This window comes from Borostomias antarcticus, assembly GCF_949987555.1.
Source record: "Borostomias antarcticus genome assembly, contig: scaffold_77, whole genome shotgun sequence".
Classification (NCBI taxonomy): domain Eukaryota; kingdom Metazoa; phylum Chordata; class Actinopteri; order Stomiiformes; family Stomiidae; genus Borostomias; species Borostomias antarcticus.
In genome coordinates, this window is record NW_028175689.1 from 934,634 (window position 1) to 947,012 (window position 12,379).

General features: G+C 45.1%; 2 protein-coding genes across 2 annotated transcripts; one reads left to right on the top strand and one right to left on the bottom strand.

Annotated features, from left to right (window-relative positions):
• Positions 1-470: 470 nt before the first annotated feature.
• On the bottom strand, positions 471-2,294 carry LOC311329337 (ATP-dependent DNA helicase Rep-like; the record flags this gene model as incomplete). The annotated part of the gene is made up of 1 exon (XM_084463195.1): positions 471-2,294. One exon carries the CDS (start codon positions 2,292-2,294, stop codon positions 471-473), a length of 1,824 nt encoding a protein of 607 aa, XP_084319321.1.
• A 6,409-nt stretch (positions 2,295-8,703) lies between these two features.
• On the top strand, positions 8,704-10,452 carry LOC311329338 (LPS-assembly protein LptD-like; the record flags this gene model as incomplete). The annotated part of the gene is made up of 1 exon (XM_084463196.1): positions 8,704-10,452. One exon carries the CDS (start codon positions 8,704-8,706, stop codon positions 10,450-10,452), a length of 1,749 nt encoding a protein of 582 aa, XP_084319322.1.
• Positions 10,453-12,379: the final 1,927 nt, after the last annotated feature.

Genomic DNA, 12,379 nt, shown 5'->3' on the forward strand with positions numbered 1-12,379 from the left:
GGTTTGACAAAACTGGAGGTTATTGATAAGTGTGCATACTGTCTTTAAAAAACCGTACTAGGCTCTGCTATGACAAGGCGCTGTATGCTGGCTATCCTGTTGCTAGTAGAGTCATTGGGGAGCTTGCCGCCATTTGATCAATGACTGTATAGATCTAACCGTGGCAAAGTGGAGCTTACAATGGGCATAGGATGTGTTGAAGCTACGCTCACTGGATTCAAGTGGAGATTGGCAGGCGTATTGGAACTTTCATAAGGAATGCTCTTGCCTTCGTAATTATGGAGAACTGACAAATGGGGCGTTGTAGCAAGGGAACCACCACCACAACCATTAACTACATGGGAATGCTGGCACTGGCAGCGCTCATGTTGTGGCTGAGATAATTATATCAACAGAACCTCATGCTCTACACAACACTTTATGTTCTGCCAATGCAGTGCTTCAGGAAGTCGGCTGCCTTTTCACGATTACTATACTCCTATCGATTTATACAGAGCATCAAGGCCCATCTTCCCCGACATTTTTTTAGTTTCCTGTAGGGAAGACTCATCAAAACCACTGTACACGAGGTCTTCCTGAGGCAATTCATCCAGAAAACGGCTGGGCATGGTGTCGATAAGCTCACCAAACTGTTTTCTCTGCCTAGCTAGTGTCATCGTCAGCGACTTTCTGGCCCTAGTAATACCCACGTAGGTGAGGCGTCGCTCTTCTTCAATATTGTCTTCTTCAATACTGGTTCGATGAGGCAGCAGCTCTTCTTCCATACCCATCATGAAAACATGGTGGTACTCAAGACCTTTGGAGGCGTGAAGTGTAAGCAGTTGTACGCGGTCTGCATCTGCCTCTTCCTCATTTCGCTCCAGCATATCCCGAAGAATCAGTCTGGCTATGGCCTCCTCAACAGTTCTGTCTTCATCACCACGATCCAGTGTTTGTTGCAGCGAATCCACCAGAAACCAGACGTTGGCCATGCGCTTCTCGGCCTGTGCAAGTGTTGAGGAGTGCTGCATTAACCAGTTTTCATAATCGGTATCGGCAATCATTTCACGCAGCACCTGCATTTGGTCTTCACTGGTTTGCAGTCGTCGTGAAACATCATCCATCCACTGGGTAAAGCGTCGCAGCCTTTCTAGATATTGAGTAGCTATGTCTTCTTCCAGAGTCGCTTCTTCACAAGCCTTATACATGCTGATATGATGCTTGTTAGCATAGTTGCCCAACTTTTCCAGAGTGGATGGGCCAATTTCTCGTTTAGGTGTGTTTACGACTCGGAGGAAAGCATTGTCATCATCTTGGTTAATCAGCAGTCGCAGGTAGGCCATGATATCTTTGACTTCTGATCTGGCAAAAAACGAAGTGCCACCGTTAATATGATATGGAATACCATGGTGCTGAAGTTTTAACTCCAGCAGTCTTGACTGGAAGTTTCCACGATATAGCACCGCATAATCTTTATAGCTGTTCTCGTGTCTCAATTTGTGAGTCATGATTTCTGCAGCAACCCACTCGCACTCCATCTCGTCATTACGGCATTTGATAACACGAATCTCATCACCAATACCCATCTCACTCCAGAGAGTTTTCTCAAATACATGGGGATTGTTGGCAATCAGAGTATTTGCAGCTTTTAGAATACGGCTGGTGGAGCGGTAATTTTGTTCCAGTTTAGCGACCTTCAAACTGGGATAATCTTCTTTCAGTTGCGCTATATTTTCAGGCTTGGCACCTCGCCAAGCATAAATGGACTGATCATCATCACCCACAACGGTCAGCTTGCGGCGATCTCCTACCAGTCGCTTCACCAGTTCATACTGGGAGCCATTGGTATCTTGATACTCATCCACAAGCATATAGTGAACTCTCTCCTGCCAGCGCTGCTGAACTTCAGGGTAGTTTTTGAATAACTCAACTGGTGTCATGATTAGGTCGTCAAAATCTACAGAGTTGTAGGCCTTTAGCATGCGGTTGTAGTGTTCGTAAACAATCGCTGCTGTTTGCTCCCATGGTTGCCTAGTCATCTGTAGGGCTTGGGCTGGCGTGATTAGGTCATTTTTCCAGCTAGAGATGCAGCGTTGGATCTGGTTAACGTCCTTTTCATCGGCTGAGGCATCACGTTGTATCAGATCGGTAATCAGTGATTTGGCATCATGCTGATCAAAAATCGAGAACCCAAGTTTGTAGCCTAGTATCTTGTACTCACGCCGGATAATATTCAGACCAAGGTTATGGAAGGTAGAAACCATCAGCCCTGCAGAGGCTTTGCCTTTTACCAGTTTGCCAACCCGAGCTTTCATTTCACGGGCGGCTTTATTGGTAAAGGTAACTGACACGATATTTTTGGCACTGATGCCACACTGTTGAATCAGGTAGGCAATTTTTGTGGTGATAACACGGGTTTTACCACTGCCTGCCCCTGCCAGAACCAGCAGTGGAGTATCAATATATCTTACGGCCTCAGCCTGTCGGTCATTGAGTCTTTGCACGGGTTCAGTTTAAGGCACGTAGTTGGTGTGAAGATACTCAGTATACCAAGGTTATGTGGTTGTGCGATATGTCCTGCTAATAAGTGACACCATATAATGAACGTTAGTTAGGCGCTTCAATTTTGGCTATAGCCATTGGATTTTAAGGGCTTGAGGCCTAGTGATGTTTTTTGAAAAGTGCCCAATGGCTCCTTTGCCAGCCAATCAAAGTACTGAAATTACTCTTTTCCTGTAACACGAATATGGACAAAAAGGCTGAAGCCTTTTGTAGGGTAATGTATTATCTCGTAGAACTCACGTTCATTACCTTATTCACATCTAACCTAAGCATGCTTCTCGTCTAAACTAATGGCACCAATTTTACTCGAAATAGGATGGGTGTCATGACCAAGAACAAAATTCAGTTTCAAAAAGGAATTAGCCTTGTGGAGTTCTTTCAGCAATATGGGCAGGAACAACAATGCTTGGACTAGTTGTGTAAATGCCGGTGGCCGACTTGGTTTTAATGTCCTCTGTGTTGTTGCTTGGAGTATTGCACCATAAACCCACATGAGCTCTACCAGTACACCATCTGCTGCCACCAGACATCATTGACCAGTGCGTCATTCTGGAAGCTAGCAAACTGCCTTTTACCACTTGGTTTCTAGGCATGTTTTTAATGACTCAGGCCAAGGATGGCATATCGGCCATGGAGCTCTTGATACAGTTAGTAATCTCTTATAATGCTGTTTGGAGCTTAAAGCACAAGCTCATGTAGGTAATAAAAGAACGGAATGACAGCCGTCTCCTGCATTGATAAGTGCAGATGGCTGATTCCTACTGGTGTGGTTCACTTACTACGACGCCCAATTCATTAGTTCTCCGTGATTACGAAGGCGAGAGGATCCCTTATGGAAGTTCCAATGCGTCCGCCAGTCTCCACTGGAATCCAGTGAGCGTAGTTTCAACACAGCCTATGTACCTTGCACACTCCACTTTTATCACGGTTAGATTCATACGGTCATTGATCAAATGGCGGCAAACTACATCAATGACTCCATTGGCAATCTGATAGCCAGCATCCAGCGCCTAGTCATAGCAGAACCTAGACGTTTTTTTGAAGTTAGCCTGCATACTTATCAATGGCCTCTAGGTTTGTCAGACCTCTCTTGCTCGCACTTTGCCGGATTCTCCTGTCCACCTTGTCAAACTCTCCCATGAGTATCTTCAGGGACTGTTCTGTCACCCAGATTTCAATAGTCTCATTCAATTGACGTGGATGCAGTGATCGGCTTTCCACAGATATTCAAGTATATGGATAAAGTCCATGATGATGATTGCCTCAACTCCTTTCTTTTTCATAATCACGGTAATCAGTTTACGATGATGTGGGTGCCCATCAATAACAATGACCAACTGACGTTCCTGCTCCTGATCGAGCCTGAGCGCTTTCTTGAAAGCTTCTTCTATAACGGCTGCGCCTCTCTTTCTACACTGGCCAACACTCTCTTATTCTTGACGGGAGGATGGAATTTAATAACGTTGACGCTTTTTTGATCTATATTTATGATAGATTCTGTCGTTCGAGGATTGTGTTTTACCGTATAAACGGTGACTATTGTGACACTCTTTTGCTATCTTTCTTCTATCCCTGACTGAGCCTTATTTGCAGCTTCTGTTGACTATTGTGCGCATTATTTTTGGTTGATGCCAGCAACCATTATTGGCGCATTACCGTAAAACTGTCTCTTTTGCGTTACCGGATATATCGCAAACCCTGATGTTTAAGTGGCTGCATTGTTATATCAAAAGAGCCTCACCCATATGCGTTGGGTGTGGTTCCCTTGCTACGACGTCACATTGATTAGTTCTCCATGATTACGAAGGCGAGAGCATTCCTTATGGAAGTTCCAATACTCCTGCCAATCTACACTGGAACCAAGTGAGCATAGCTTCAACACCGCCTTTGCCTCTTACACACTCCACTTTGCCCAAGATAGATCCATACGGTTATTAATCACATGGCGTGAAGCTTCATCAATGACTCCACTGGCAATCTGATAGCCTGCATTAAGTGCCTTGTCATAGCAGAGTTTGGTACGGTTTTTTGAAGATAGTCGCATACTCACCCATGACCTACCGTTTTGTCAGACCTCTCTTGCTCGTACTTTGCCGGATTCCACGTGGCACCTTGTCAGACTCTCCCATGAGTATTATTAGGGACCGTTCTGCTACCCAGCTTTCATAGGCTCATCCCCTTTGTCGTATAAGCAGTGACCGGTGTTCCGCAGATATTCAAGTACATGGATAAAGTCCATGATGATGGTTGCCTGAACTCCCTTCTTTTTCATAATCACGGTAATCAGTCTCTCTGATGAGGGTGCCATCAATAACAATGACTCACTGCCGTTTTTGCTCCGGAGCTCGCCTGAGCGCTTTCTCGAAAGCTTCTTCTATCACGGTTTCCGCCTCTCTTCCTACACTGGGCCATACTCTCTTATTCTTGGATGGAGGACGGGATTTAACAACGCTGTCGCTCTTATGATCCATACCCATGACCGATTCTGCCGTTCTAGGATTGGGTTTTACCGTATAACCGGTGGCTACCTGTGCCATGTGTTTGCGATCTTTCTTTTCTCCATGACTGAGCTTGGTTTGCAGCTTCTGCTAAATCTTTTGCGCGTTCTTCCTAGTTGCTTTTCTCAATCCTTCCGGGTGCATCACCAAGCCCTTATTGTCATAACTGAGGATCTGCAGGTCTGCTGTTTGTTCAATCCCAACCTTGCGCTGTTCGTAAAAAGCCTCAAAGTCTTGAGCCGTATCCGCTACCAGTTGCATAGTCTGTTGTTTTCCAACCATCTCTAGGTAACTTTCAGGATGTCGTTTAATAGTTTGATCATAAGAGCGATCCATTACATCGCTGACAATTGTTTTACCATGCCATCAGAGTACTTGTTAGTATTTAGGTTTAACTGAGCATACAGTGGGAATACGCTTTATTGCTTCCGTTGGTTGTAACTGCGACCTCTGACTACGACAGAACCAAATAAGCTGGTCAGTTGTCTTTAGGTATTTTTTCTAATTTGATGTCTCAGCTCACTGTTACCGACGATTGCTGCGGCTCATCATTGGCCTGTTTCTCCAGATACCCATGGAGGAGAAGGCTCCATACTTAGTTGCCTTCAGTCCGGATATAGCTCTTTATGGTGCCATGCTCTTGTTGGATATTGGATTCAAGGTGCTTAATGATAGCGTCCAAAAGAGCACGAGCTGGTGAGAAGAATGAATAATCGAGGGTATTGTCGTAGGATGTGTTCACAATAGACGGTGTTATGTCGTTATTGGTTTTACGGCGTTATATAATCATAAAACCGTTTCTTTTTCGTTATCTGATATATCGAAAATCATAATGTTTTAGCGGCTGCATTGTCGTATCAAAAGAACCACCACCTATGTAGTTATTGGGTTGATAACATTATATCACTATAAACCGGTCCTTTTTTGTTACCTGATATATCGAAAACCATGATGTTTTAGTGGCTGCATTGTCGTATAAAAAGAGCCGTACCCTAAGCAATGTGAATACTGTCAAAGCTCATAGCTAGAGGTTATCAGCAAGCCATGCTATGGGAAAAAAGGCCGTCTATCTACGGATAGTGAGCCTGACCATAGGGAATACCATGTACGAGCAACCTACTGCGTAGCGTGCTAGAAGTACAAGTATGCACAGGCTTCACTGGGTTGCTTTCTTCTGGGCACGAATGACCTGAATCAGGACGATCTGAATGCAGGTGAATTGTTGTGTACTTATAAGTCGCAGTAACATGTTGAAAGAGGATTGTGATTTCTAAAGAGCCAGAATTTTCTGATGTCGTCCCTTTACCTGAAAAAGCCTGAACGCATTGAAGCGCTGCTGATGGGAATAACACTTTGTATGATGGTCTATGCTGCTTTACAGAATAGAATAAGGCATGAGCTGAAAAGACAAAGACGATTCTTTCTAAATCAGAAGAAAAAGCCCTGCAAGAACCACCACGTAAGGTGGGTATTGTTCTGTTTCTGGGAATTTAATGAGTTAACGATCAATAATCAAGAGCGACATTTGGTGGGCTTTAAGGAAAGACAATGTACGATCATCCAAATTTCAGGTGTTTTTTACGAGTCGGTATATTACTGATAGGGGTGGTGAAAGACAGTTATAAATGTGGATCTGGATGGAAGAGCAGGAAACAGGTGTCGCCAGTGTTGAGCCAAGTATTTTCAGATATGTTTATCTTTGGGATACCCAAGCCACTCATAAACCACCTCTATTGTGATGGCTTCGCTGTCTGAGAGTTTTGGCGGAAAGCTACGACCGCGCAAGGCTACCGGGAAGAGCTATTTAGGTAAATGATGGATCAGGCAGTAAACAGTGGTGGTAAAATCTTCAATGGGCATGGCTGGAACCATATTTATTTTGGGCTGTTTTTAATAGTAGAAAGTAGGTTTAATCATGTGTTATTAGATCGACACGCAATGTTCGACTTTTTTAGAGGGCATGGGAGTTTAAAATTTCTGACTTACCAAAGGTCACAGCGTAATATAGTGTACGTTAGCGCAACATAATTATGCTTAATCTTCCGGCTATCGGCGTGTAAGTTTGGTGTTATTTTAGGTTTTCCAGAGTTTGGTCATATGGCCGTATTGCCCGTATTGACTGAAGCCATTGGAAATTATGAAATGTTCGACTTTTCTGGGGAGTAAGAAAAGTCGAACATAGCGTTTTGATTAAAAACTGCATTTCCTGCGCGAATGGATATAGAATGTTCCGATTCTGGCGCAGTTTCCGCTTTGTCTGGTTTAAAACGTGTCTACTGTATCACTCCATCATCGAGTGGCAATTAATCAACGGGAAGAGTCCGTTACTCTAGGTTATTACATTGGTCCAAAAACTGTTTGTATCTCGACACAAGCACGTAGAACGAGCAAGTTTATTTTCATGAAAAACGGCCTAAACAATCACTTAGCAACCAGTATGTATCTAAAACATGGATTCCGGTGGCTCACCGGCATGCTCTCTGCTTTTATGGCTTTGAGGAACATCAACGCAGTACCTGTCATGTTTGCAAATAAACACCAGAGGACTTTTATTTTAACGCAGCCTTTTCACCAAATAAGAACGTTGTCCATGATTGCTGAGCTAATGGACATGCACCTGCATCAATTACAATTTAACCACAGAACCATGACACTGGCTATAGCTGCCAGTATGGTTGTCAGTCAGCCTGTTTCAGATGTAATGGCAGAAGAAATCAGCAGCCAACAGAGTGAATGGCGCTGTCAGATATTGGTAAATGGCCAATGGAGTTGTGCCTCTTCAACTGTGCAGACAATACCGGCACAAAAAGTACTGAAAACCAAGCCAAAACCCAAAGCCAAGGAAAACAATGTGCCTGCCGCAGCTTCTGCCTCAAAAAAACAGCACCGCTCTCTGAAAGAGCTTTTAGACTGGCAACCTATCCAAGACCTTTCGCCGGAAATGAGAGCCTTTGAACCATTCTATAGCTGTGGTGCTTATATTGTTGAACCTCCAAGGTCTGGTAAAGACGATGCCGGTGACGTCAATAAGGCTCATATTATCGCTGAGTCTAATGAGTTCAGCTATGATAAAGCGTCTGTCGCCACATTCAGAGGAAATGTCATTGTCCGCCATGGTAGTCGACAATTTGAAAGTGATAAGGCGTCTTTGGATAGAAACAGAAACTATGGCCAGTTCGAAGGAAATGTCCGCTTCCGGGAGAAAGGTATACTTCTGGTAGGCGATAAGGGTGATCTGCAACTGGACAGCGGCCGGGCAACGCTTGAGAACACAGCTTATCTGCTGCATGAACAGAAAGCTCGTGGCAGTGCGACTCGAATCGTTCGCAATGCAGATACAACCATGGAATTAACGGATGCCACTTACACCACTTGCCCTCCAGGTGATAAAGGCTGGCAGTTATCCGGACAAAATGTCACCCTTGATATGGACAGTGGTCAGGGTCTGGCTAAAAACGCCGTAGTTCGTGTACATGGGCTGCCAATTCTATACACACCTTATTTATCCTTTCCTGTTTATGATCGCAGAAAATATGGTTTCCTTTACCCTACACTATCCCAAAGTAGTGATAACGGTCAGGACTTTTCCATTCCGTATTACCTAAATATTGCACCGAACTATGATGCAACTATGACTCCCCGATATATGAGTAAACGGGGGATTATGCTGGAGAATCAATTCCGCTATCTGATGGTCAATAGTCAAGGTGAGCTAGGCCTTTCCGGTATGCTGAATAAAGATGAACTCAAGAAAGAAAACCACTACTACGATGACCATCGCTGGCTTATCAACGTCCACCATAAGACCGACTTATCCAGTCGCTGGATTGTAGAAATAGACTACGCAAAAGCCAGCGATAAAAATTATCTGGATGATTTCAGCACCAGTCTAAACGTGTCTGCCAATTCTCCACTCAACCAGCGAGTTGGCACACGTTACCTTGGAGGCGATACTAATCATAGCTGGCAGCTGAGCCTTGACGCACACCAATACCAGAATATGAACCAGACGGCTGATGATCCTTATAACAAGTTGCCACAAATAAAGCTGTCAGGTAACTGGCTGGCCAACGATAGTCTGAGCTTGAATTATATCGCTGACTACACTAAGTTCACTCGTGCGAGTGACTGGCATTACTTGAATGAAACTCTGGTAAACTCATCAGATGACGTTTATCAGAGTAATTACGATTCTGGTTATGGCATTAAAAGTGGACACGGTGAACGGCTTTACTTGGAAACTGGTGCAGATTACTCATTGGACCTAGACTATGGATTTATTCGCCCCTCAGTGAAGGTTCAGCACATTGAATACCGGATGACTGATCTGAACCAACAGAGCGTTATTGATAACTTGAACCAAGCCTACAACGGCAGTTTCACAGCGGCAGATTACACCGAGTCACCAAAGACCACCGTACCAAGCTTCAGTATCGATAGCCGGCTATACGTCGACCGTTTCACAAATATTGGTGGGACCGTATTCACCCATACACTGGAACCACGAATGAAGTATCTCTATTCTCCTTACGTTGAGGGGCAGGAGATGAATCCAGTGTTTGACACAGCGTTGATGAACTTCAACTACCACTCGCTATGGCGTGAAAGCCGTTTCTCTGGGTGGGACAGGCTTGGAGATGCAAACCAGCTCTCTCTGGGTTTGACAACTCGACTGATAGAAGACGATGGCTTTGAACGTATTCGATTTGGCATTGGCCAGATAGTTTATTTTGAAGACCGGCAGCTATGGATAAGCCAGAATGCAAGTATTGAGCACGGTGTTGATCAAGACTTGGATACTGATCCAAACGATGAGGCAGAACGGCTGAGGAAAGATATGCAGGACTCTGTATCACCATTGGCATCAGAGCTGGTCTACAACATCAATCGTACTATGAATGTCCGTCATGATCTGATGTGGGATACCGTCAATAATGAATTGGATAGTTATGGCCTTTACTATCAGTACAAGCTAGGTGCTCGTCGGGTACTGAATGCAGGCTATCGCTACCTGAGACAGACTAACCGTTATGTTAAAAATGAACAAAACAGTCATACACAGGACCCAAATAATCTTGGTACATATCTGACTACTAACAACAACCTGAGCCAGACTGACCTCTCTGTTGCATGGCCAGTTTCCAATAACTGGGCAGTCATGGGACGCTGGCAGTACGATTTAACCAACAAGCGTAACCTTGGTATATTGTCCGGAGTCGAATATAACAGTTGCTGCTACCAAATGCGTGTTCTGTGGCGTAAGTGGGTCGATGTTGGTGACAACATTGATCACCCTAACAGTAAAAGTGGTATATTTCTCCAGTTCGTACTGAGAGGATTAGGGGATCTCACCAGTGGCTCAACGAAAGAGTATATTGAAGGTATTAAAGGTTACACAGGGTATGACAAGTAGATGATGAAAGGATTGAAGCGCATTGCACTGGTTTTCCTGTGCCTGCTGTCATTCAGCAGAGGTGGAGTTTATGCCAAGTCGGCGGAAGCTGTTAGTGCCGAACAAGCGCGTACTACTAGGAGCCGTTTAGAACTGGATCGAATTGTTGTCAAAATTGATCATGACGTCATTATGCGGAGTGAGCTGGATGAACGGCTGGATGCTGTCCACCGACAAATCGAGTCCAGAAGTATTGCACTGCCTCCTGAAGAGGTTCTGCAAAAGCAAGTTCTTGAACAACTGATACTGGAAAACATCCAGATTCAGATGGGCCTGCGCGGAGGGATACGGATTGATGACTGGGCGCTGAATGACGCGATTTCCCGTATAGCCAAACGCAACCAGATGACACTGGAAACATTCAAACAGAATCTGGAAGCGGATGGCCTCTCTTTCAATCAAGCGCGTGAAGAGGTCCGTCGTGAGATGATCATTAATCGTGTTCGCCAACGTCAGGTTGCCCAGCGAGTTCAGGTTAGCGAACAGGAAATTGATAACTTTCTGAGCTCCCCAGAAGGCCAAGCTCAGATGCAGATGGAATATCGCCTTGCTCATATCTTGATTGCAACGTCAGACAATGCCACCACAGACCAAGTTAAAAGTGCCGAGCGTCGCGCTAAAGAGCTTTCCAGTCAGCTTCGACAGGGAGCAGATTTTCAAGCGCTGGCCATTGCTTATTCAAAGGGACAGAACGCTTTTGAGGGAGGGGACCTTGGCTGGCGCAAATCTGATCAGCTGCCAACCGTGTTAGCTGAACAGGCCGTACAAATGTCCAAAGGTCAGACATCTGCACCTATCAGCAGCCCAGCTGGCTTCCATATTCTCAAACTGATGGACACCCGTGGCAATGAAAAAGTTGTGCAGAACCAGGTTCATGTTCGCCACATTCTGATCAAGCCCAACGAGATCCGCAGTAACCTAGAGTCGCAAATGCAGGCCAAGAAACTTTATCAGCTAGTTCAGGCAGGAGAAGAGTTCAGCGAACTGGCCAAAGCCTATTCTGATGATACCGCTTCCGCACTCAATGGCGGTGATATGGGCTGGATGTCTCAGGATGTCCTGATACCTGAATTCCAGACCGTCGTGAACATCACTCCGCAAAAGGTTGTCAGTGAGCCATTCCGTACCACTTATGGCTGGCACATATTTGAAGTGCTTGGTAAGCGCCAGTCTGATATCAGTACACAGGTACGTCGCAACCAAGTAAGAGAGCTGCTCGGAAACCGTAAGTTTGAAGAAGAGCTGCAAGTATGGCTGCGAGAAGTTCGTGACCAAGCCTACGTTGAGATACAGCTCTGATATGAATTTATCGCCAAATATCGAACCAACTCATCCACGACTGGTGATCACCGCCGGGGAACCTGCCGGAATTGGGCCTGATCTTTGCCTGATGCTTGCATCACAAAGCCATGAGTTTTCCAAACCCACTCAACTGGTAATAGCTGCAGATCCTGAGCTTCTGGCACAACGTGCAAAGGAGCTGGAGCTTTCAGTAAACCTTCAGCTCTTCAACCAAGCTATCCGTGAGCCAGCCGAAAGAAACACGCTGCTGGTTGCACCTGTTGCCATGGGCTGTCCCACAAAGCCAGGTGTCATTAATCGTACTAATGGTCAGTATGTTCTTGATACACTGATGCTAGCTCTTCAAGGCTGTGTAAATGGCCTTTTTGATGGGATGGTGACTGGCCCGGTGAACAAGGAAGTGATTAACAGTGCCGGTATTCCTTTCAGTGGTCATACCGAGTTCCTTGCTGAACAGACCAACACTGAAAAAGTTGTAATGATGTTGGCTACAGAAGGGTTGAGGGTAGCTCTTGCCACTACCCACCTTCCATTGTCTCGGGTCTCTTCAGCGATTACCCAATACTCTCTGACACAAGTTATAGAA